Consider the following 24,498-nt stretch of genomic DNA (forward strand, 5'->3'; position numbering starts at 1 on the left):
GTTTTAAATAGATGGTCTTTAAGGTCTCTTCCAACCCAAATTCTGTGATCCCGTGATTCTATGTATAAATACATGTATGTACCCGTCAGGTGAAGTCAGGTTAGTTCTCAACAGTTTTCACTTCAGATTTCAGAGATGGAGTCCCTCAGCTCTGCTTTGATGGGCATCTTTTCAAATCTTGATCCCTTTTGTATGTGGAACAACAAAAACTCAAAAAAAACTCCAATCAAGGCTAAATCCCATATAAGTTTTCAGGCAGTGTAATTTATTACAGAATAAAGGTGTTTATGGTCTAGGCAAGGATGACTTACACTTTTTAGTTCACAGTTAGAATACTGCATTTAACTGTATTGAGATACATAAATACAAATATATGTAAAATAGGTACTTAATATATAAATAAAATATGTGAATAAATAGAGGGCTGTTTTAGTGAGTTGTTTGTTTGGTGTTTTAATTTGTTTCTGGGTTTGTGGTTTTTTTTAAACTGGACCCTGTTTACCAAGAGCTCTGAGTCAGTCTGGAAGTGACTAGTTTTCATTATTTTCCACACCCCCAGTTCTTGCATCCCCTGCTATTGTGATTTGGTGACAATTTGGTGCAGCATAAGGAAGAATAGCAGATGGACAATCCTGATCCCCAGAGGATCTGGATCACTCACACAAGTGTTCACTGATTGTTCCTCTTCTGGTTTTGAGGCCCGCTGATTATTCACAGTTCACTTACTGTGCAATGTTCTGATTGTTTTTTTAATCTGTCTCGGTTTTTTGTTAATTAAAATGTCCTGCTGGACCAGCTCAAATGCCAAACCAAAGCTGAAGGAAGTGTCACTGTTATTTCTATCAAATTAACGTTTGCTCAAAGAGATACCACAATAGCTCTATAAGATATGTTTCCTGGAAATGTAATTTCTGAGTTGTAACTAAACTCAAACATTTTTTTAAATTAGTCCTATCTGAGAAACTTGGATATTTTCTTGAGGATTACAGTCCAGATGACAAGCAGTCATATAATTAACCTGGGTCATTCCCTTTCCCTTCTTTTAACATAGTTACTGTATTAGCTTTCTTCCTGTTCTTTGGAGTTCTCAAGGTTTATTGAGAGTCATATTTAGTGATCAAAAAGAAGTTCCAAAAATCTGTTTCAAAAACCTGTATGCAAGCTATCCTGGGTTACTGGTAAAAACTACTTAGCTGTAGTGCTGCTGCTAAAAATTTTTTCAAATACTGTTACTGGAAATAATTTTATCTTTGTCAAGCCTGATAATATTTACCTATTTTCCCAGAATGCAAAGCTATTTTTTGAATCTATTTTCTGACAGGACTTTAAACAATTCTTATATTTCACTTTAGTAATATCATTGATATAATTTGCTTTGTACCTACATTCAATTCACATTCAAGCACAACTTACATTTTCTCTAATTCCTATCTTAAAGCAATTTTATCATCTCCATTTTTATCAATAGAATGCACTCTTTGGTCTATTACAATTATTTACACTTTCCCACTAGATTACTGTGGCATATAAGTACATTTTCGTTTGTCCTGATTGCATTTTAAAGGTTAATTAATGGAATGTCCATTATCAGCTCATAATTTTTTCTTTTGGGTTTTTTTTTTTTCAATCCTTTCCTGAAGGCCTCAAAGGACTCATCATTATTTCAGTTTTGTAAAAATCAGTCTTTAAAAATATTTGCTAATTCTATTATTGATTTGCCCCCTATGCTGTATTTTGTTACAAAAGTTAACAAATTAGGATCACTTAATATTTTTTTAATAATTAATCATTTTTTGTTGATCAATTTCATTTTTATCATGATGAAGAATCCTTATACTTAACAGTCACATTTTTGACTTAGAAACTCAGGTGTTTGCACAAATTGAATGATGTCATTTCAGACAAATGTATTTCTTCATTATTAATTGCAGTTATGACGCCTTACCTGATGAATGTAAACTAAGAAGTTCAGTGTGAATCAAATTAAAAAATTGAATTTTGGGCCAATTAAATTGTATTTTTTTTTAACAGCATTGCAGCACTGATACACAAAAACAAAATCTGAATGAAAGGGGTGGCAAACAAGATGTGTTTCAGCACATGATTTTATTGTTGATCCTTTCTACAAAGCTGAGAGCTGGTGTGCCAGAGAGGAGCACTGTCTGGACACTCACCTAGGAGATCCTTTGTCATGACCTTCATAACTGCAATTTCTTTCACAGTGCCAAGCAGTATCTGAAAAATATTTTTGAGTCCTGCATGGCTTTATCAGGGGTTCAGAAGGCTGTAGCCCCCAACACTGCAATGTGTGGTTTATGTTGTTTGGGTTGTCACTGGGCATCTTGTTGGGTACAGACTCCCTCCCCCATCCCAATGCCAGTGGTATCCAGAGAGCTGAGGCCCAAAATCTTCAAAATGCTTTGTTAAGAAGTAATAACACAAAAGCATAGGCTGTGGTCTATAGATAGTTCATCTTGCAGTAAATTGACCTTGTAATGCATCACAGTTCATCCTTAAGCCCATCTCTGGCAGAATGCAGCAGTCTTCTGGAGTAGCTAGGGTATTTTTAATTTGTTGCTGGGAGGTTGAAATAAAAAGGAATAGAGCAAAGGTATGAATCTGAGTCTTACTTTCTGTTGTGCTTGTTGCAGTTGCCATAATTTGCTTCTCCATGGGAGCAGGGATTACGTCAGTGATGTCAGCAGGAAAAGTGAGTGGCAAACTGATTGCAAGTGTGTGTTGGGACAGCAGGTCAGGAAAAGAATAACTTTATTTAACAGCTGAGGTAGGAGCTCACGTTCTTGTAACTACGAACAAGTGTTTCACAACTTGAACATCAGGAGTGTGACACAGAGCTGATTGAAGTGAGAAATTGCAGATGCCTCAGCCAAACAGATGTGCCAGGCTCTGGAACTTCAGACAAAAAAGGATGAATCCTACTGCTCCTGTCAAAGCATCATCACAAATGATGCTTTGGCAAATTTTCTCCCAAAGAAGTTAGATTTATAAGATGTGCATGTTTTGAAGCTGACAGCAAGAAAACAGGAGCTGTTTTCCAGAAGAAGGCTGCTGGCTCTGTTATGGCTCCACTATCCAGCAGTCTCACCAGTCAAGCTTGTTTGCATTCCTCCTGCCTGTGTCTTCCATTCCCTCCCAGTGAAAGTTTGACACTCCCAATTAGGAGACCAAAAACAAGTGTCAGGTAGAGCCGTGGCCTGAATCCCTGTGAGGATTTGACTTAAAAACAAGTGAAGAAAAAGACCATGTTCCTCTGTATGGTTTCAGGGATCTATTGACAGAGCAGTCTCACATATAGGCACAGGATTGTTACACAGGAAGGAGCACTGTGCTGGAGTACAAAGTATGGAAACCCAAGGACCAAATAGCAACAGGAATTCCTTAAGGCCAAAAAGTCTTCAATGCTGTGCTGATTACAGACATGCTGCTTGAGTGCTAGACTAGACATTAATGCCAGCAAAGAACTGGAAACAAACTGTTGTGAGATTTGTTCTATCCAATATTATCAGTGTGATCTCCAAGAACAGGATTTTCACTTCCCAGAAAAATCAAGATGCTGAAAGGTACAGAGTGATGAAAGAAGGAGAAAATCAGAGATAAGAGACAAGTGAGTGGGCTTGTGTGTGATACTGTATGTGGGAAGAAACCAGAGTCAATGATCAACTGACCTTAGAAGTTGTGTCTGGTACACAGTGATCATGTAATACTGTCTCTTTCAGTTTCAGCTGCACCTGTTTTACCCATGCTGCTGTTTTGGTTACTAAATAAATCCTTCACTAGCCAGTGCAGACCAGCTGGGTTTTTCTTCTTGGTTTTAGGAATGGATTTTCCAACACTAACTTCAAAATATTCTAAGATAGAAACCACTTACGGATGACTCTTCCTAGCTGTACAACAAACTCTCCTTTGGCTTTTAATGCCTAACTGTTTGGACATTGTTTAAATTGTCAATTTATAAAGACAAAAATTACCAATGTACTTTTTCTAATAGCCATTTTTTAAGCTTCTCCCTTAGGATGATTCAAGGACAATGTACTAGGCTTCTCAAAAATTTGTGTATTTAATTACTACTTTCAGCAGCACAAATTCAAGTGTTTAACACTAAGCTCATATAAAATCAGATGCAGCCACTTAGTAAGAAAATTTATCTTCAAGGGACTTTGACTTAAAAACCAGCTCATGCTACTTTTAAGTTTTGTATCTACAAATACTATAAATTGTGAACTTTTAGAAAAAAAGTGACTGGCATTTTAGGAAGACCAAATGCAGACATGAGAAAGTGCTGTGCACATTTGCTCATTTAAAAAGCATTTTTTTATCTTGACTATTTCCAGATACTCTTATTTTCTTATCTCCAGGAGAGTTCAAATGACTGCTAGTTCCTGAAATTTTTGTATTGTAATAGCATCTTTATCCTCGTATCTGAGTGAAATTCTTCAGCAGCAATGATCTGTACTGGTTATTTTTATACTACAATTACAGTACTGAAATCATAAGGACAGAATTATCAAAGTGCTGTTTGTAATTGAGATGTCTTTTCATTTCTACACAGGGGTCCTGTTCAACCAGCATTCCTAGGAAAAATGTGCAGTTTTCTTGACAGATGTTCATTGTACAAAATGAGTCCCATGAAACCTTCACCAAAACTGTCTTTGGTATTTCGGCAAAATTTAAAATGTTTAATGCAGTGAATTTTTTACAAGTTCAGCTTTGAAAAGTCTTTACTTCAAGTCCTAATGTAACAAATGCTTTACTATCTTTTCCTTGTAACGTATAAAAATACTCATCAACTGATTAAAAAATACATCAAGCCAGATGGTGCAAAGAAAATGTTTCCACAGGGTTGTAATTTACAAGATAAATAGTGATTAGAGCAGCATTCATGTTGTCTAAATAGAGAGTACTTGTGTGCATTCGGAGTGTGTGTAGAATAAATGTCAAATACTCTTGGTAAGTTTACACCATCTTGTTATGACCAAAGACCCATGCAGAGAGAATGAAATAATGAGTGGTAATTTTAGAACTGTAAATATGAGGCAAACAGAGGCATGGCGTCACTGAGGGAGAAAAGTACAGATTCCAGGAACTAATAGTCACATGAACTTGGAAAACGTGTGTGAGCAGCTGGGAAATGGAGGGAAAATCTAGAAGCATTTGGTAGCAGCCATCGCTGAGCCTCTATAAAAATTTCTGTAAGGGAGATAAAGCTGCATTTGCAAGTTACCTTGCTCCTGAGAAATCAGCCAAGTGGGTTGCACTCCCTGTGCTGCTCCTGGCAGAGGTGGCACACCCTGCTTGTGCAGGGTGATTTGTACTCCTGATGGCAGACAGGAGGTAGTGATCACAGGGAATGCCAGAAGGTTTTTAAGTCTGGCATGGATGTCAATGCCTTCCATAGTACCTTCTACCCAGGGAGCAAAAAACACTGATAAACATTTGTAGATTAAATCTACTGGCATCTCTGGAAGCATGTCTAATTATTAGTTTGCTGAAGTTAGCTTTGAAAACATGGATGAATGCAATCCAAGTCAAGTTCTAGGGAGCACTCTGTCTCACTGTCTTGCTATGAACTGCCTTGCATTGTTGACTTTGAAAATGGGAGAAAATTCCAGATACTTTTTGGGGAGGATGTAATTGCCCTTAGCTGGGGAAGTTCAGAAGTGAGACTCAGCTAGTCTCACAGTGTGACCATCTGTAAGAGATGCTTTTGGGATGCTGGGCAGTCTGAGACATGGCAGAGACTTCTATAGTCGAGTTAGATGTTAGTAGTTTATTTCAGGGTGTGGGAGAGACAACCCTGCTAGGAGCCAGCAGATGCAGCTCAAAGCAGGCTCAGAGGGAACAATAAAAAAGGGAGTAAAATATGAATACATGATTTCAAGACTTAAGATTGCTAAGAAAGAGACTAACAGAACAGAAGTGAGAGAGACGGGGGAAAAGGATAAAGAGCAGGAAAGAGCAGGAAAAAGAGCAGCAAGAGAACGTAGTAAGAGAGATAAGAGAAAACAAGAGAAACGAGAGACCAAGAGAGCGTAGCAAGAGAGCGAGCTCTCCTTTACAATTACTTATATAACCTATACATTTGAATATTCTATTCCTTTACTCACCAATCTTCATAAATATACTAATACAGTAACATTAGAAATCGTGCTTTTGCATATTTTTAGTTATCTCAGGGTCCTTCAGACCTTTCCTTATAAGGCTAGGATGAGGGGTCTCAGCTTGGTTTTATTGCAGGAAAGAATGTGTTCTGGCATACCAGCCCGGTTTCTTTGAATTATTCAAACTGTGCTATCATCTGTATTTCTTCCTTAGCCTTTCTGGCTACAGAGTCATATTTATAATTTCTTTCTAATTCTACCTTCCCAACAACCATCTTTCTACACTGACCTGTAATTCAGGTGCCTCTGTTGACTGCACGGCAGAGAGCTTCAGAGTATTATCCCGTGAACTGGTCCCCAAAGGACTAAACTCAAGTCAAATTTGGATTGATATTTTAGAGGGTTAATTCTGCACTGGATCATATCTGTGAAAAAAACATCTATCTTCTGTATTGTAAAATGGTATTATTGCTGTATCATTATATGAGATGGCTTTTAAAGCAATTTCACTGGCAAGCACTTTACCAGCTATGCAAGTATATAAATTGGCTGCAAAAGAGCTGCTATTCAAACAGAAATCTCTTCATAGGGGTTCTGGAAAGAATTTTTTAAGTGAATCTACACTGTAGACCAAATTCCTAATTAAAATTGGCATGATAATTTGAATGGTTGGGACAAAGGCTGTTTAGGACATTAACCACATAATAGGGATTGATTAGCATTTTAGTATTGTTTCAAAGGTTAGCCAGCTATTAAAAAATTATCACTGTCCAGTTGAATAAGTACATTTTCGTAAGTCCAGATTGCATTTAAGATTTCATTAATGAGCTACAAATGTGTAAGAACTCCTGCTATCTACTAATATCGTGCCAAACATAAGGCTACATGTACAGAACTAAGTAAAGATCACAGAATATTCTATGTTGGAAGGGACCCACAAGGATCATCAAGTGAATGCCCCATATGGAGATCAAACCCACAACCTTGGTATTATTAGCACCATGGTCTAACCAGCTGAGCTCATCTCATGCTTGAGAAGTACAATATTTAACTGTGAGACACAGAACGAGGTGATTCTAGAATATCTGTTTTTTAAGATTAGTAGTTGTAGCTATCACAGTGATTGCAAACAGAGCAGAAACCTGACTAGTAGTCAGGGACAGTCAGAAAACTCAGAAAAAAGGGTAATTTTACCATCAGCCTTGTAGCTCTATAGCATGCTGATGTTTCTGCCTGTAAGTGTATATTTTTCTCTCTCTGAAAGCTAGATTGAGGAAGAAGATGGGGGATTTGAAACTTCACTGCTGAAGGCAAAGAGAGCTAAAACAACACCAGAAATACACTTCAGAGCTGGAAGGGTTTCAGGATTCTTTTTCTAGGGATGCTGGCATGGGGAAGGATGACTCCCTATCCAGAAACCTCGCTGGCTGCAGAGTGAGCTGGCAGCTTGGTGCATTTCCCTGCATGCCCAGACATGCAGCAGCAGTGAGACTGGCAAGAACAGTGTTGAAAAACCTGGCAAGAGAATGGTTCCCCAAAACTCTTTTCTGTATCTGTGAGGAAAAGGAAAGTGTGAAAGAGCGCTTGCATCTCTTGTTCAGTTTGGTGTCTCGATGAGAGACACTTACTTCTGCACTATTGTATTTATTTTTTTCTAAAGATACCAAGTTCCTGCAAATGTTTCCTTGATCTGGAGAGAAGAAGCTTTCCTTTCATCTTGAATCCACTTCCATTAAAACTCCAAGCCAGAACAATGGTATCTGTCTTCCTCAGAGCCTCAGGCTTAGAGCAGCAGCAGCGTGTGGCAGGTGACCCTCAGATCACTTTCTGGTGCAGCTCCAGAACTGGCTACACAACACAGCCTCCCAAAAATATGCCTCCCACAGCTCCTGGGGGCAGTGGGATGCTCACAGTAATAAGCTACGTCAGTGAAGCCAGGATTAAACCTTCAGGGCTCAAATTACTTCCCCAGGGAGGAGAGATGGAAAAGGGTTAGCAGCTAAATTATTGCTGGTTGCAAATTAAGATGGAAGTTGGAAACAAGATCTTGGTGGAGAAACTCAGCTTGTAACAGGTAATAAAAATATATCCATCAGCCTCAAAAGGTGTCCCTGGCCTGGTGCAGGAGCCTCCAAACAGCAGGGAGGATACATAAATGAGGGAGGCCCTTGGCTGCAGCAGAGGAATGAGAGGAGCTGCACAGGTATCAGTGTTTTCACTGCATAGGCAGTAAATCAAGACCTCTGCCTGGTTTACAAGGCATCTTTGGAAGGAAAAAAAAAATTAAAAAAAAACAAACTCACTCTGCTCTTGATGAGCAAATGACAAATGACATCTGAGCTTTCCATATTTAACACAGAATATGTCACACTGATGAGTCAGCCGTCTGCACCAAGGTGTCCTACTTTGGTATGTATGGCCTTTTCTCACTAAGTGCTTTCCCTAATATTTACTTAGGTACCAGCTTAATTCTCTTTGCCACAGGATAAAACAGGGGTTTTAATTAGCAGCTATTTACTACACAGTTAAGTCCTTCAGGAAGAAATTTTTAAAAAGCCCCAATCCAAGCAACAAATGCCAAAGCGGACCAAATGCATGAGCAGAAGACACAAGCTTTTACTGGCCTTGATGGTCAAAACACACCTGTGGCTGGAACCCAGCAAGGTGATCTGCCACTGCTCAGAGCAGGAGAGCAGGACCAGGTACTGCACCAAAGCAAAGAAAGTACTCCTTATCCTGGAAGCATGGTCCCACTCTGAAACACTGCTCTGCAAAAAAAAAACCCCAAACCAAACAATCCCAAATTCAAAATCAGGACTGTCCCTCTTCTTTAAATCAAATCTATTCTGCTTCCCTCACTGCAAACTCAGCCCGGAACTGGACAACCAACTTGGCCCTTCATCATCAGCCATAAACTTCCTGCAGCCAAAACCAAAGCATTACTTACATCTGCATGACCCCAAGGTTATAAATTGGCCTCAGATATGAGTGTCACATTTGAATATGTGTCTGTTCATCATTATTAACACAAGGCTAATACAAAGGCTGAGTGTTTCTGACATCGTGTTTTATGACAGGAGCTACTTCTGACACTTTGCAAGGCTGTGCTGCTTTTAGCTATACTACTGCATGGGAAGTAAAACTTCAGTAAATGATTTTTATGAAGGTGTGCTTCAAGCAGACAGTAACTGGGACTTCATTTTGCCATTAACTTCAGGAAATATAGCATAGAATATGAAGGACCAAGGCTGTTTAGGGAAGTAGATGACATTTTTACTGCTTTCTATTGGCATGTTTGTTTAGAAAGATGATGTTACACAGAAATTACTTTAAAATTTGAAAATACATAGGCAGATAAAACTATTTCAAAGCAAACTTTTTACTATGGCTCTTTAGCACAGCTGACAAAAATAAAAAATATCAAGGTTCCTAATTCTGCTTCATCTGCTGGTTTCCCCTCCTCAGGAAGAGATCTTTCTTGATCTGGGCAGTTAGCCAGCTCGGTGACCAATGTTACTCCATTTAAGAATAAAGCATCTTTGATGCAGTTTGGTTTATTTACAAAAATGTAAGAAGCCCTGCTGCTTTGAGCACAGGATAAATCAAACAGCTGGGGACAGCTTCTTTAGCACAGCTCTTTGAGCCAGCACCTGACCCAAGCACCATTCTGCAAGGCTTCTCCTCTACCAGTTCTCCACAGAGCAGTTCTTCACTTCATGCTCCTCACCCCCATCAAACACATCTCAAAAATCTGATGGAATTGGCCCACCAAAGTGGCCAGTGAGTGGAGGCACAGCTACTCGCTGCCCCATGTGAGACAGACTGCTTAGACTGCCACAGCTCAGCAGTGAGGATTTGGTGGTGGCCAGATGGTTATTAATGCAACATGTACCTTCTCCTAGCAGGCCCAGGGAGACGTTCAGGAGGCTTGGGAGATAAGAATCAGTGGGTGATTCTCACTAAACAAGATCATCCTGCAGGTGTGGCTGCCTGGATGACCCCTACTGGCAGAGCAGTAGTTAAACGAATTGAACAGAGGCTGGCAGAGGCACATGAAATATGTTGCCTGGCTGCTCCAGCGTGGGCTCACAGGTCCTGCCAGGAGCCTGCTCCAGCACGGGCTTCCCACGGCGTCACAGCCTCCTTCAAGCACATCCACCTGCTCCAGTGTGGGATTTTCCCTGGGGTGCAGGTGGATCTCTGCTCCCCTGTGGAGCTCCAGGGGCTGCAGGGACACAGCCAGCCAGTGGGTTTTTCCTCCACCTGCCCATGGAAAGAGTTAATTCTTTTTTCCTCTCTTCAGTTCAAGTGTTTTAAAGAATTCCTTTTCAGCCCTATGGTTAAATTTACTTTTTTTCAACTTCATTTGTCACACTCAGGTATTATTTTACTGACTAAATGTAACTTTTCAAAAGAAATTTCTTGGCAGGGAGCAGCCATTTACAATGCTCCTCTGACAAATGAAAAGATGTCAGTCAACTTTTCCCTCTGTGTGTTGCAGCTGGGGAGACATTTGCTTTCTGAGGCTGGAGCTGGAAGGCAGAGATGGAAAACATTCAAGGAGAAGGGTGTCCATCAGCCTAGACAGAATATTAATGTCAACAACCAGCACAAGGAGGGCTATTACTACTTTAATAAGACCCAAAGATTAGAAAAAAGTTTATGTTCAGTCATTTGCTGCTCCTTGAATTGTTCTGGGTCCCTGGTAATTGTATTTCAGCTGTTTCTAGCATTCATTATTGCCTGCAGGACTCCAGAGGTTTGCCATATTCATGCAGCCTCTACTTAATACTATGCCATTGAGTAATGGTTTTACTATCACTGTATTTCATTTCACTAACTTGCCCTTTTTGTCATAATTTCTGCCAGCCAGCTATTTAGCTGCAATTTGAAACATAAAAAGGAACATTGCTTTCAGAACAACATTAGGTAGACAAATTTTCATGGAAAATTAGAGAAAGTACTAGATTCTACACCTGAGAGAGATAATAAGCAGATTATAGACAGAGCAGATCACCTGCATTAAATCTAAATACAAATGAGAAGTAAGTAAGTAAAATATACTAAAGGAGTGTGGGGGAGTAACCAATCAGCTCACCTTTGTGTGGTTAAAGCTTTGAAGAGAACAGCAGGAACACACCAGGAATCCAAAACCCCTTTCCGAGCAATGGCAGTTTTTAGATTACAAGTCAGAACACGATATTTGCTTTTCAGCAGCTGCCCTCAATCACTGATTACTCACAGCCCAGGCAGCATGATGGTATTTAAGAGTCTGCCAGCCCAACCAAAGTACAGCCTAAGGAACTACAGGCCTGAAGAGCATCAGAATGTATTTTATGACCATAGACTGAGTTCACAGGGTTTGCTCACCTTACTTACCTTCCTGCTGTGGCAAACAGGTCAGATCCTATAAAACTGTACTTTAAATCATCCTGTAAGGCTTCTACAAGCAACCTCCAAACACAACTAGTTTGGATTGTGTTTTTTTTTCTTCCCTGTCTTTTTGTTTTCCCTCAGAAGTGTTAAATGGTGGGAGTTGGCCATGCATGCTATTTTACGGCATTTCAGCTTGCTGCATGTTAGAGGTGGTTCCCAGGATTTATCTCTTTTTCAGCAGCAGAGCAGCTGGAGAGTGACTTTTCCTGCACCTGTATTTCCACCTTTCACCTCATCTGCTCCAACTAGGGGCTGCCAAGTGAGAGGGGCAGCCTCAAACAGGGGCTTCTCTTGTCCCCCTCTGCATCACCACAGGGTCATTTGGATCAGTGGGCTGATCTGATAGAAAGGTAATCCACAAAAGCAAAATACCAATTTCTACAAAATCAGTTGGAAAGCAATAATGGTGTGAGGGCACCACTGGGCAGTGATTGCCAGCAGGACTCCCTCTGGCAGCTCCCTGCATCTGCTGCACACTGGGTGTAACCCAATCCCAAACCTGCTGGGAGAACAGGCCATCGTTCTGCTGTCACTTGTGCTGACACCATCACAACGAAGTGCTGAATCTACAGGGGATATGCTGCTCTAGAAAACACGTTTTGAGATTATCACCCTGCTTTTTCCTTGGTGCAATTTTTGTTTGTGAAAAATTGCTGTGCAGGAGGATTTTACTCTAAATAACAACAGGGTAACTTACAGAACAACCATGCTTTGTATTGGCAGAGAAGTAAGAGACCTTGTAGTTTGAGAACTGTTTAAGTCACCTGTGGTACTTCTTATCCAGCTTTCAAATATTCCCACCATCTCCTGAAACAGGAAAAGCTAAGTATAGCTGGCAGGTATAAAACCAGCCTTTTCTAAAGTTAAATGAACTGCTATCAGAAAAGCAATAAATGTTTTCTAATGGCAAATACACAGTGGAAAGTCTAGGATGGGAAACTGGAAAATACTGGAAGTGGCTTGTGGGAAACAAACTGGGTTGATTTGTATAGTAAACTCAAGGAGGGTGGTGAGGGACATCGTGTTTTGATTTGTGAATTGGGGTCAGAGTGAGAGTGGAAATATATTCTTGCATCACCAAAACATAAAGCAATGAGCACGTATACCCTCTACATAAAATTAGCATCTCTGTCATCACATTCATGCATAAACATACTTTCAATTAACATCTCTAAAAGAAAATAAAATGAGTCCCACTGATTGCAAAGTGAGTCCATGGAGCTCTGACTTTTAAAAGTCTTAAGAAGACTTGAAGGTTTAGACTCTATTAGCAAAACCATACATTAGTACTAGTAGTGTAAGCTGTTCTTAATTGGAATTTTTCTTCAGATAGCAGTAAGATTTGTAGGTTTCAGAACTCACAGAAATATTAACTGGTTTCCAGAAATTCAGTGGTTCCATAGACTGAATTTTGGCTCTTATAGTATAATGAAAATTTTATTTCAAGACCCAGAAATAGACAAAATGCAAGAGAAAACTGGGATACCTAACTTGACTGTAAATTAGCAGATTTTTCTATTTGAAACATTGCTTTTAGCCTGAGAATTGCAGATTAGAATCATGCCTGAGCTGCAGGTACAGAGGCTTCTGTTGCATTCTCCTACCCTGATTTCCTTACTAATGATACAGGGCATCTAATCATTGTTCCATCTACCCACCTGCTTTGAAAACTAGTAAATAATTTTAATGGTATTTGACAAAAAATTATTTCAGAAGCTGCTAGATTCCAACAGGCAATCTGGAGGCTAAATGGCCAGGCCATGCCAAGCCATGAGCACTCACCTGGTCTCCCAGGAACCGAATCACAGAGTTGCAGTTGTCCAGGGAGGCAGCAGCAATGACAAACCTATAAACTGCTGTAACAGCTCATGACTTAGGAACAGGGGGGAGATGGATGGAGACTGAAGATCTTCTGGCATCAGCAAAGACAGGAAATGCCAGAAGAAATGACAAAATTGAGTGGACAGACAAGCCAAAGCCACAGGACGTCAGTCTTCCTAGATCTGCTGTTTACAAAGTAAATTAACAAATGCACTTCCTAGGCATGTCTTATTCACCTGCTTTAGGCATCAAAGGATAACATTAAGGTAAAGTGTCTTTTTCATTTTACTGGGCTGCTGCATAAAAACCAGGGAAACCAAATGCTTGCTGGAATCAGGGTAACATGCTGCAATTGAGCACCAGCATTTACTGTTCTACAGGGCTCCACAGCAGCCAAACCATGGCAGCACTGAGCATCCACTGCCCATCCACACACTTGCCAAGACAGTAGCAGTCCTCGATTACATCTATTATCTTCTCAGCTTCCACAGCACATTTAAAGCTGTGAGCCCAGTCAAACTTACCTCCCAAGCAGAGGGACTCCTCTGGGGCTCAGAACTGTATGGGTAGCCTACCCATTTCCATCTAACACAGGCTGAAGAACCCCATTGCTACTGCCTTTGCGCTCAACATGGTGGTGCCCTCCCCACAGAACTGTCTCTCCAGCTCAAGTTTCAGCTCTTATCTTTTGTGTCCACTCCTCTCCAAGTTAACTCTATTTTCCCACCGAGTTCTTCCATCCTGCAAATGCTAGCAGAAAGCATTTGTCATGTTGACTTTATTACAGACCAAAAAAAAAAAAAAAAGGATGCAAGACCCTAAGAAGGGTTTTGCCCCTTCCATTCCCCACACCTCCCCAGTTCAGTACGGGAATTGGTATTCCATGAGTACATCTATTGTTCTGCACACAGAATACTCTTTTCAGACTCAGCTAAGTTCACTATTCAAATCTTCCTATCCCAGAAAATGAAGTCCTTCACACAATTTTTAAATAGTTTTATGCAAAACCTAGCTCTTTGTGAAGGAGCACTCAGCCGTAAATACTGCATGAGGTCTCCGAGTAGTTTAGAATGAAGGTGACCTGTGCTGTGACAAAATTAATCCATTGTAAGAAATCATCAGCAGAAAGTATTCACCTGCCTCTGGAAGAAGTTATGCTTCTGTGCTTCAAGCACAAATGGAAAAAGCTTTTGCTGGAGCAAAAGATCAGGAGGGCAAGCTGGCTGTAAGCACCTTAATCAAGTACATGTTTGCATTCCATTATGCACATCAACAGCTGAACCTTTTCAATAGTGAATGCAGTCTTAAATCAAAGCCAAGCGGTCAAAGTACAATCACTGGTCCTTAGCAGGTGTGGGTGAGGCAGAGGCACACCTTGTGGTACAACATGACCCACAGCTGTTGCTGTGTGGGGCTTCAAGAAAAAAGGTGGCACAATCTTGTAACATTCATGGGTTTTTAATGTGTGATTTGCACTAGTGCTGCCTTTGACCAGGGACTAGCAACGTGTAGTGTCTTGAAAAAAAATAATTTTTAAATCTGTACTCCACAGCTTTCTGTGGCCACCTTAGTCCATCTCACACATCTGGTTTGAGAAACACCCCCCTGTGGCAATTTCAAGAAGTTGCTTAGTGTAACAATGCAAAAACAAATTTCACCTTGGACATGGGGGAAGCATATTACAAAGACAGAAACAAACATTGTTTAATAACCCCCTCCCCAATACAGACACTCAGCAATTTCTAGCTCACCTTCAACTTCCCACAGCCATCCTATGTCACTGTACTGAACTGTCCTCTCTCCTGCATTGGTGGCATCTCTCCAGAAGTACAGCCAGATCAAAACTGCACAGCTTCCCCACAATGTATCCTGTAAAAATCAGGATATAACCAGAAAAGCCTTGCCACTGCAGATTGTCAAGTCTGCTGTGATTTAGTGCATCACTTGCAAAGTGGACCTTAAACATACATTCTCATTTCAGGATGAATCGTTCAAAGTATACTTTATTGACACTCTTCAAACAGCCCATTAGAGAGAAGTAACAGTATTTAACAAAAAGAAGGAAAAAAAAAAGATAAAAACCTGTAAAACTGCTAGATTGCATTCAGTGTTAAAACTTGGAGGTATAAACAGAAGCCTGGAGTAAAAATATGAAGTCTATTTCCAATCCTTCAGTGCAGAAAACCAGCAATAATGGTATTTACTCTACATTAGAAGTGTCCCCATGTTCAATTCCAGATATATGCCTCTCTTCTATATATATTTCTGATAACTTATGTACAAATAAGATGTCCAACATCTGTTCTTTAATACAAATATGTAATCTTCATGACTGAAATATTACAACAGTTTGATCAAAAGTATAGAAAAATCATTTTAATAGCTTTTTTGTAATGGCAGTGTTTAAAAAAACCCACCTTTGAACCCAAATGACCTTAGAATGACAAGTATTTCTTCACTGCTCATTCAACATGCAAAGTATTATTGCATACATGAGTCACATGAATTACAACTAAGTCTGAAGAAAATGTGCTGTACAGCCCATTCTAGCAAGTGCTAGCTGTAAAGATCATACATATCACAGAAGAACGCATAAGTACTAATGTATTTTTAAATAAAACACTACAAACTCAAGTATTGTCCTCGCACTAAGACTTTAAGGCAATAAAGAGCTGGGAAGCTTCAGTTTGGCATAGCTGCATCAAGCTCTCCCCCTTCCCAGTTATGAGAATTTGTTTTTAGAGGGCTGCTGATGAATTGTTGCTATACATTAATACAACTCAGTATGAAGTGATTAAGTCAGTAACAAAAGTTTAATATCCCCAGTTTCACCGAGCTGATCAAATTTAAGCAACAGTTTATCCACCAGCTAAGTTTTCCAGCATGGATTTCTAAATTGCTATGAGAACAGATAAAATATTCAATGCACAACCTCTCAGTGTAACTGATTTTATGACTTGAATCTGTTCTGGGGGTATTACAGATTTTAAGGGTTCAAAACAGATCTGATAGTCAAATAATATTCAGCTTTACAAAGGATAATTATTTGCAGTAAAAATTTGTATAAACATACACACACAGTAGATCCAAGTTAACAGGCATTTCTTTATGGCTTTTTTCACTGAGGTACTGTTGTAACATCCAGCAACAGGACACAAGTGTTCTATAAACACCACATTCATAAGCTGTACCACCAACTCATGACAAGTGGTAACAGACTGCAAATCCTGCTTTGCAGCAGGACTACAGGGAAAGAGTCTTCTGTGCTATGTGGAGAGTCTCAGTGCAAGCTACAGAAAGCCTTAAAGGCATCTGGCATCAATGGGGGAAAATGAGTCTCACTCTACTTAAAAGGAGAAAAAATACTCATGACAAATTTAAATCTCATTCCTTAAAATTAAGAGCAAACTTAATATTCCAAGGCAGCAAGGGCATATAGCACAGCAGCCATATATTAAAACTTGAAATGTGTCATTAAGCTCTTGCATCTGACCCTTGAGCTACGTGCATGCACAGGCTCCGAGCAGCCAACCTGTGACTGACACCACACAGACCAACACTGACAAAGGGGAAGGGGCAACCACATGACTTCTGTTGATCCAACAGCAGATGGAAAACCCCTGGTGACCATGAGTGTATTCCTCAGCTGTCAAAAGCTGATTTGTGAGTGCACAGTTAGTTGCATCTTTCACTGTTTATGTGTGTGGAGAAAATGCAAATCACAGTACTCCACTCCCAGTACTCTTAGCATAAGGGGAAAGATGTTTTGTTAAGATCGCATGATTGCTGCCATATGCATTTATCATTCCACCTTTACAGCAGAAAGTATTCTTTCACTGTTTTTCTTTTTTTTAACAATGGCCATATGGTTACTTCAGCCAAGACTCCCATTTTTATTACACCTATGCTAAAAATATGTTTCTGCAATAAATATTGTTAGAGTGAAATGGAAGTTCAAAACATGCTAATTGAATTACAGTAAGTAGCTATTTCCAATCAAGGATTTTTAACCCCACAAACCCATTAAACAGGTTGCAGATGCTCAAGTTCCTTAAATGAAGATACAGCACAACATTTAAAACTCAGTGCTTAGTCACATACAATCCATACTGTAATCTATATACATGTTATAACATATCCTCACTTAGATCAACAAATTCATCATCCCTCTTGACCAAGTCATCTTCGTCTTCCAAGTCTTTCCAGGTGCTGGTGGGTAAAGCTGGTTTGACAGACTGTCTCTGCAGTAAAGCAAATGGAAACAAGGACGACAAGCGGGCAGAATTTCTCAGCATGGGAACAGAATGTACATCTCCAGAAACAGCCTGACTGTGTTCTTCATCCATTTTCACCTGCAGGGTTTGCACTTCCTCCATCAAGTCCAAAATCTTGGCAGCTGTAGCTATTGTTCCACCACCATGAAGCTGGGCCTCAGGAATCCATCGTAGGTAACGCTGTGCCCAGACTTTGATCTCAGGACCGTCGATGCGCGGCAACAGAAGGCCGTGGTAGTCAACAGGTTTGCTATGCCAGCTATCATAAAACTCCCTTAAGCTGTTAGGGGCCTCATCTGAAGAATTTATGAACTTGCCAATTCTTTTACCCAGAATGTTTTTAATTAAATGATCTGTTTCTTCCCTGAAAAATCCTCTCTTTGTGGAAGGCTTTGCCGGTGTCAGTGGCAAAGAAAGTTGCCGTTGATGCTTTAAGATTAAAAAAAAAAGGAAAATACTCAGATAAATATTAATGGAATGAGACTTCAGAAAGCAGCTTTAAGAGGAAGAAAAACAAGTTGTATTCAGAAACCTCTTGCAAGCAATAGTCACTTGAACAATATAAAAAGGCAGTATCTGTGTTTAAATCATTATTTTTCAATACATCAACTACTTCACAGACCATACTGAATATTGCTAGCTTCCTTCCTTGCATTAACCAAAAGTAAGACCAATAAAGCAATTTTCTTTGAAAAAGCCAAACCCTTTGCTTACATTCAAGTATTGCAAATGTCCATGTTTAGTTTAAGCGAGTTAGAAATCAGAGAGCACTTTATTTCTATGCTTTTATCCAGTGGTCCCTCACTGCATCTCAGATTAATGCTGTAGATCATACTGGCAAGGTCTCACATGAGAATGCTTTTATACAGGACAGAATTTAACAAATTAATTTCAATTGAAAGAGGCTACTCTACAAATGTTCCCCTGAATTTGTGCTACATGCCAGTAATGAGATGGTCCATCCATAATCCTCCATACTCCAGACAGTTTTTTTGCTCTTGTTGGTCCCCCTCCCACTCCAAGTGAACACACACTCCAGATACACTCAGATAAAATTAGGGAGGCAATCACAAACCTATGTGTTTCAGTCAGGTACTCCATGGAACAACTAAATGAACTCCCTTCAAACATGTAATTGCAACTGACCTGAATATTGAATCTCATGATTTACCAACAGACTTGCACAGAAGGATGAAGAAAAATAATCCCTAACTTCATGGCTATGAACTATAAAAGAGTCATTTACAACTGAGGTGGATGAAAAGTGGGTTCTTCAGATCCAGGCAGGTTTGAGGTATACATGTATTTTGTCAATTAAAAAAAGTCTGCACCAATACTTCCACTGTGAGTACATTTGAAATAAGAGATGTGTGAAATATTTCTAGAATTAAAAAAACAATTTAGCAGCACATATCTTACCTTGAACCGTGCAGTCTTCCGTTGACTTTTATCTGGTTTTGGTTTCTCTGCATAAAGAGGGTTGTTCAGGAAAGCCTGGGCCTTGGGGTCAAACTGCACAGCCCAGTCCCACACAGTAAGGAATCTGAAAGGACCACTTTGTGTCTTGATGCTTTCCCCACTCTGCCAAAACAAACAGGTCACATTTAATACTGCTAGAAGGGATTTCTAACCAAGTCCAGGTGAAGTTAAGAAACTGGTGTTTCAGAAAAAAGGCCACAGAGTTGCAACAACACTTGTGCTTTCTATGTGTTCAATAACTGAACAAAAACAGTGCAATTACATTTTCACAGATGAAATTAAAGTTAAATATTCTCAGAAAAAAAACCAACAAAATGAGACTTAGGAAAGAGACAGACATTTGGATTCTTCAAACACAGAGGGCATATTAGAATTCCAAACACCAAAAGTTGTAACTGCAGTCATGCAGTGCTACTGGTCTAGATTTTGTGATCAACAATTTATTTGTATGAAAGTCAGTAACCTTCACTTTTTCTTTTGGTCTCTGTGCAGCCTTGCAGAGGATACTCCCATTGCTCCCAGCTTTTTAGGCTAGAGAAGAGTATGAACCACATATAAATTAACATTCGGGAGATGTTGATTTTGGAATACAACAGAATATACTATACAGGAATTTCATAGATAACTTATTCTGCCAGACAGCTGGATATTCCTTGTAGGTTAAGGAGTTCCAGTTTCACTGAAGAGCATTAAACATGAAACTACAGCTACATATTATAGGTAATATACTCCTTCTGTCATCATAAACTAAGTCCTGAACTTGACTCCTTACAGCCAAAATTGCATTCACCCTTCAAGGCATTTCAATGAGTAAGAAAAAAGGTGCCATCAGGAATTAGCTTTTTCTGAGTGTTCCTTGTTTCTCCAATACACTTCATCCACAAAATACCAAACCCTTACCTTATTAGTGTCTCTTTGATGTTGAGAGTTGAAGAAGAAAGTGCTAAAAATAGGCACATAGAGGCTGTCTGACAAGACAGTTAAGTAAGTTTCTGTGAACTCAAATGCTGGAGGATACTGTTGTACGAGCTGCCAAACACAATTTAGCAGGAGCAGAAAAACAGGAGCCTAAGTAAAGAAAATATTTCATCAGTTTCAAAGAAAGTTAAAATTGTTCCACAATGCAAACTATTTATTTTACAGTATTTAGTGTCTCCAAATATAATTCTTAAGGCAAGAAGCCTGATTAATTACAGAACTGCTGCACATATATTTGGTTGAAATCTGAAGTAGTATTATCTGAGCTACCCTTGGCAAATTATTGACAGAAGAGATGAGCACTTTCTACTCTGAATTTGGAAGTTGCCACTATGCAGCCTTTTAAAGGTGGCAAAGCAAAACTAGTTCATAGCAATTCTTGATCAGAATGAGTCAGTTTACACCTATTACTTCCATTCAAATAGCAATCTGATCTAGTTCCAAAGCAAGACAGTATAAAGCTGATCTCCATATGTGATGGGAATAGGCAATTAACTTATTTCTATGGATGCTACTACCATTTAACACAGTTTTCAAGGGCACAAGATACATGACTTTCAAAAGACTGCAAGACTGGGAAATTTTACATTTGTTCCCCTTAATAATAAAGCCATTGCTGAGCCCTAAACAGCAAAAACAATGGCACTGTACAAACATCAACCCCTGAAACAAAATGCAAAAGATCCTCAGAGTAACTGGAACTTCTGGACTAACATCTAAATCCCTCTTCATGCTGTGCAAGCTTATAAACTTGTAAGCAAGGAAAGCAATTAAATCTTACCTCCTCTTTCTCACTTTTGTGTAAGTGGTTACAGCGATCCAAAAACCCATGTCCTCCAATCACCCACTCCTTCTGAATAAGGCTCTGAAACCCTGATTTTGTTCTGCTGTGTGAATCCATCATTACTTGAACCAGACTCGAGATTACACAGCACAGATCAGTAGCACTCTCTTCTACAAAGGAAACAGAAACCACTTCCACTACTGAACCATTCTCCAAACTTTGTGTAAGAAGGCAAAGCATGGACATGGTCACATAAATGAAATCATATTTCAGGATCAGAGCAACACAAACATTTTTGCAAGTCAGAGAGAAGTTAATCCATGATTCCAAATTTAAGGTTTACTTACACACTTCTCCTAGGGAAGCACTTTGACAATATAACCTGTAAGGCCCAGCCTTCACTACTCTAACTTGCCTGTGCCCTTCAGTCTCCCACAGGCACACACTGCCCCTCAGCCCAGCTATTTGTCCCTACCCTTCCTATTTTCCATGCCTTTTTCCACGAGGTGTGAAACTGCCTCCTCATGCAACATACATTCTTCACCTTCCCAAAAGGTGACTCAAGAAAACACCTCTTTCCTGTGCTAGGCTTCTCAAATGGCAATATGTGGGAAAAACCCAACTAAATCACCAATCCAGGAGTCATTCAATGGATAACTTTAGGTTTGGTTTTATATGTGGTTACTCAGTCTAGGAAAATAAACGGCTCAACATGTTCACAGTAAGCATATTCTTCAATGTATTTTTAATAAAGAGCCTGCAGAATACCTAGCATGTATTTGGAAAATATAAAGGTTATTTTGCAGTTTTCATATTACTGGTCCTTTGTGTAGATATAGTTCCCCTGCCCCTTAAAGTACAGCAAGGGGTCTTGGAGACTTCAAATAAAATAAACTGGGAAGCAGGAATGTTACCTCTTCTTTATGCAAGACTCTCCTGACAATTTATTAGCAGCTTTTTCATTCATATCCTGGAACTGTGCTTACCATATTTTGTTTAACTACAAGAAGCATTTCCAGGAGAGTGAGAGATTTAGGTGTCTTATTTGAGTGCTGTAGGAATTTTACCAACTCTCTACCATAACTATAAACTTACAGCTTAAGCCACTTCAAAATGAATTTAAACAAATAAAAAAATAGGACTATCTCATGAAAATCTTACCTATGAGGAGAACATTTGTGTGCTGTATTTCCAGACACTCAGCAACTTCTATTGCTTTCTTCAAGACCCTCCTGTTTTGGTACAGGAAAAGTTGAGTGAAGTTTCTTATATTAGTTTCCCCTAGACAGGGTTAGAATGCCATACTTGAAACTTGACTAGTTCTTTAAAACACAAAACCCATGCTTAGTTTGTGTAAATGAAGAACTGCTTAGCTTCAAAAACATTTTATTTGGCCATTAACCATGCATTTGCAGTTGATATGATACAATACTGTATTCTAGATCAATAGTAGCCATCACACACTGAAGGATTACAATTGCTAAAAACCAGATTTTTATGCTGGAGAGAGTCAACATCATCACATTTATGTTCTAATGTACTACATACTACATTTCTTCCAAAATTTGGTTTTAAGAGGCAGAGGGAAGGATGAGCAATCAGGTCTTGTAAACACTCAGACAAAAGTTACGCGGAGAATATTCCTACACAAGGAAGACTGAGTGGAATTACAGATCACATAAAAACAGATTTAACACTGTTGATTTCTAGATCTAAATCTTCCTAAGTTAGTTATTTTTAGCAAAAGCCTGTATATCTTGTAATATCTTAGGTCACTAATAGAAGCTGACAGTTTATTTTTTAAGCGTGGAGTTGTCAGATTTCTTTTTTGTTCTGTCATCTAGAACATGTGAAAAGGCATTTGTATTAATTGCAAGAGCCAAGAACAGGCTGATCCAGGAACCAACTGGATCGAAGTATGGAAATGACCAGTCTCAAGACACTCCAAGGATAGGAACATGGCCTGGCTTTTACTTTAAACTACTTGCGATCTTGGTTATGTCAATGAATTTCTCAACATCTTCACTAGAACCTTTCAAAAAACACACACATTTAAATTCTAGATAAAGGAGTTAATAACAATCAGTAGATACTGATAATTATTAAGACCAGAAGGGACTGGAGCAGACTGCAGAGGCACTCCATGGTGAATTAGCTGATCACAGAATAAACTGACAGACAGAAGAGCTAGCACAAAGCAACACTGAAAACAAAACTCCTCAGCATTCCACTATAACAAGCCTTAAGTTAGCCAACACCATTCCAACACTTACTCACTGTCGACTGCTGAAAGAAGAAAAGACAACTTAAGGAACAATTAGCAAAGCAAGGGGACAAAACTGAGAAGAAAAGTCCTTTTATAAAGTCTTTGGTGGGCTAACATCTTGAACACTGCACTTTATCTCACCCCAAAGGACATTACAGAAGTAGAGTACAGAGAAGAATGGCAAGGCCAGTCAGAGACACAGAATAGCTTCAAACAAGAAACAAACAGGATTCTTGAGTTTGGAAAGAAGGTGGCAGTGCAGGACAGAAATTACTGGATCTGTGTTTTTAACTGGCTCTCTGGAAGAATTGTAAGTGGAATGATCTGCTACTTCTCACATCCTTTAAAGCGGAAGACTTAACACAAGTCTGCACTGTTAAAAACAGTCTCAATTTGCAGACGTAAGATATATAAGTGGGACTATAAGCCTGTCTTAGTATTTTTCCCTACAGGCAATAAAGAACGTAATTCAGTTTCAAGAAAATAGCTAGAAAAAACGCTACAAATGCCATTACCAACAATTTGAAACATAGAAAGCTGAAGGTACAGCAAACCTGATTATTTCTAGCCAGTTTGTGCTCTCCAGTAATGAAAACCATTTCACATCAGTTGCCCAGAAGTCTGTACTGTTATCTGCAAAAGAAGAGGAAAACAAAAAATTGGGTTGTTCACACATGCACAGTGGAGCCATCCACTGAATTACCCTTCAGTCATGAACAGGCACAAAACAACCAATACTAAGGAGGCAGCAAATCTCAATCACTATTAAAGTTGACACCTTATATCTAAGGACATGAAGTAGTCCTACAAACACCAGCAGAGTTTTATAGGCACCACAGCCCTTTAGTAAAAGTATATTGAAGGTTCATGGCAATCAAACCAGGTAAATAAATCTGTTGACAACACGGAAAAGGAATAAAAAAGTTCAATCACAGATGATGATCCACATAAAGCTTAACTTAAAGAGGCTGGATTTTGAAAATCATTACCATCAGACCCAGAAACATCAATGGGTTTTAGAAGTAGATTATAAAAATTTATTGAATATAAGACTACCTGTAAAACATTTTGAACAGTTTTGGTGCAACTAAAAAAAGGCATTAGAATACACAAACAGGGAGGCAAAGTTCAATACCACAAAGTCATTAAATGCCTATGAATTTCACTAGGAGTTTTGTAGGTTTTTTCAAATGCCACCTAAGTGCCCATTGCTTTTATTTCTATCAAAGCCAGCCAACAAATATTGGAAAGCTTTCACAAGCTGATACAGTCAATTAAGACCAGAATAGATTACATTTCCTGCATGAGAGAAACCTTGAAACACAAAACCTACAATTGTTC

The 24,498-nt window shown here is 39.2% G+C and overlaps 1 protein-coding gene across 1 annotated transcript in view; it reads right to left on the minus strand.

Annotated features, from left to right (window-relative positions):
* Window positions 1-15,359: 15,359 nt before the first annotated feature.
* MTMR12 (myotubularin related protein 12) overlaps window positions 15,360-24,498 on the minus strand; it is a 33,737-nt gene continuing 24,598 nt past the window's right edge. The window contains exons 11-16 of the mRNA XM_015615071.3: window positions 23,712-23,790; window positions 22,053-22,123; window positions 20,889-21,061; window positions 20,030-20,197; window positions 19,070-19,231; window positions 15,360-18,079 (exon numbers count right to left, since the gene is read on the minus strand). Coding sequence (XP_015470557.1) covers window positions 17,504-18,079; window positions 19,070-19,231; window positions 20,030-20,197; window positions 20,889-21,061; window positions 22,053-22,123; window positions 23,712-23,790 — 1,229 coding nt within the window. The 3' untranslated portion in view covers window positions 15,360-17,503. The remainder of the gene's footprint in view (window positions 18,080-19,069; window positions 19,232-20,029; window positions 20,198-20,888; window positions 21,062-22,052; window positions 22,124-23,711; window positions 23,791-24,498) is intronic.

Source organism: Parus major, chromosome Z (assembly GCF_001522545.3).
Source record: "Parus major isolate Abel chromosome Z, Parus_major1.1, whole genome shotgun sequence".
Classification (NCBI taxonomy): Eukaryota; Metazoa; Chordata; class Aves; order Passeriformes; family Paridae; genus Parus; species Parus major.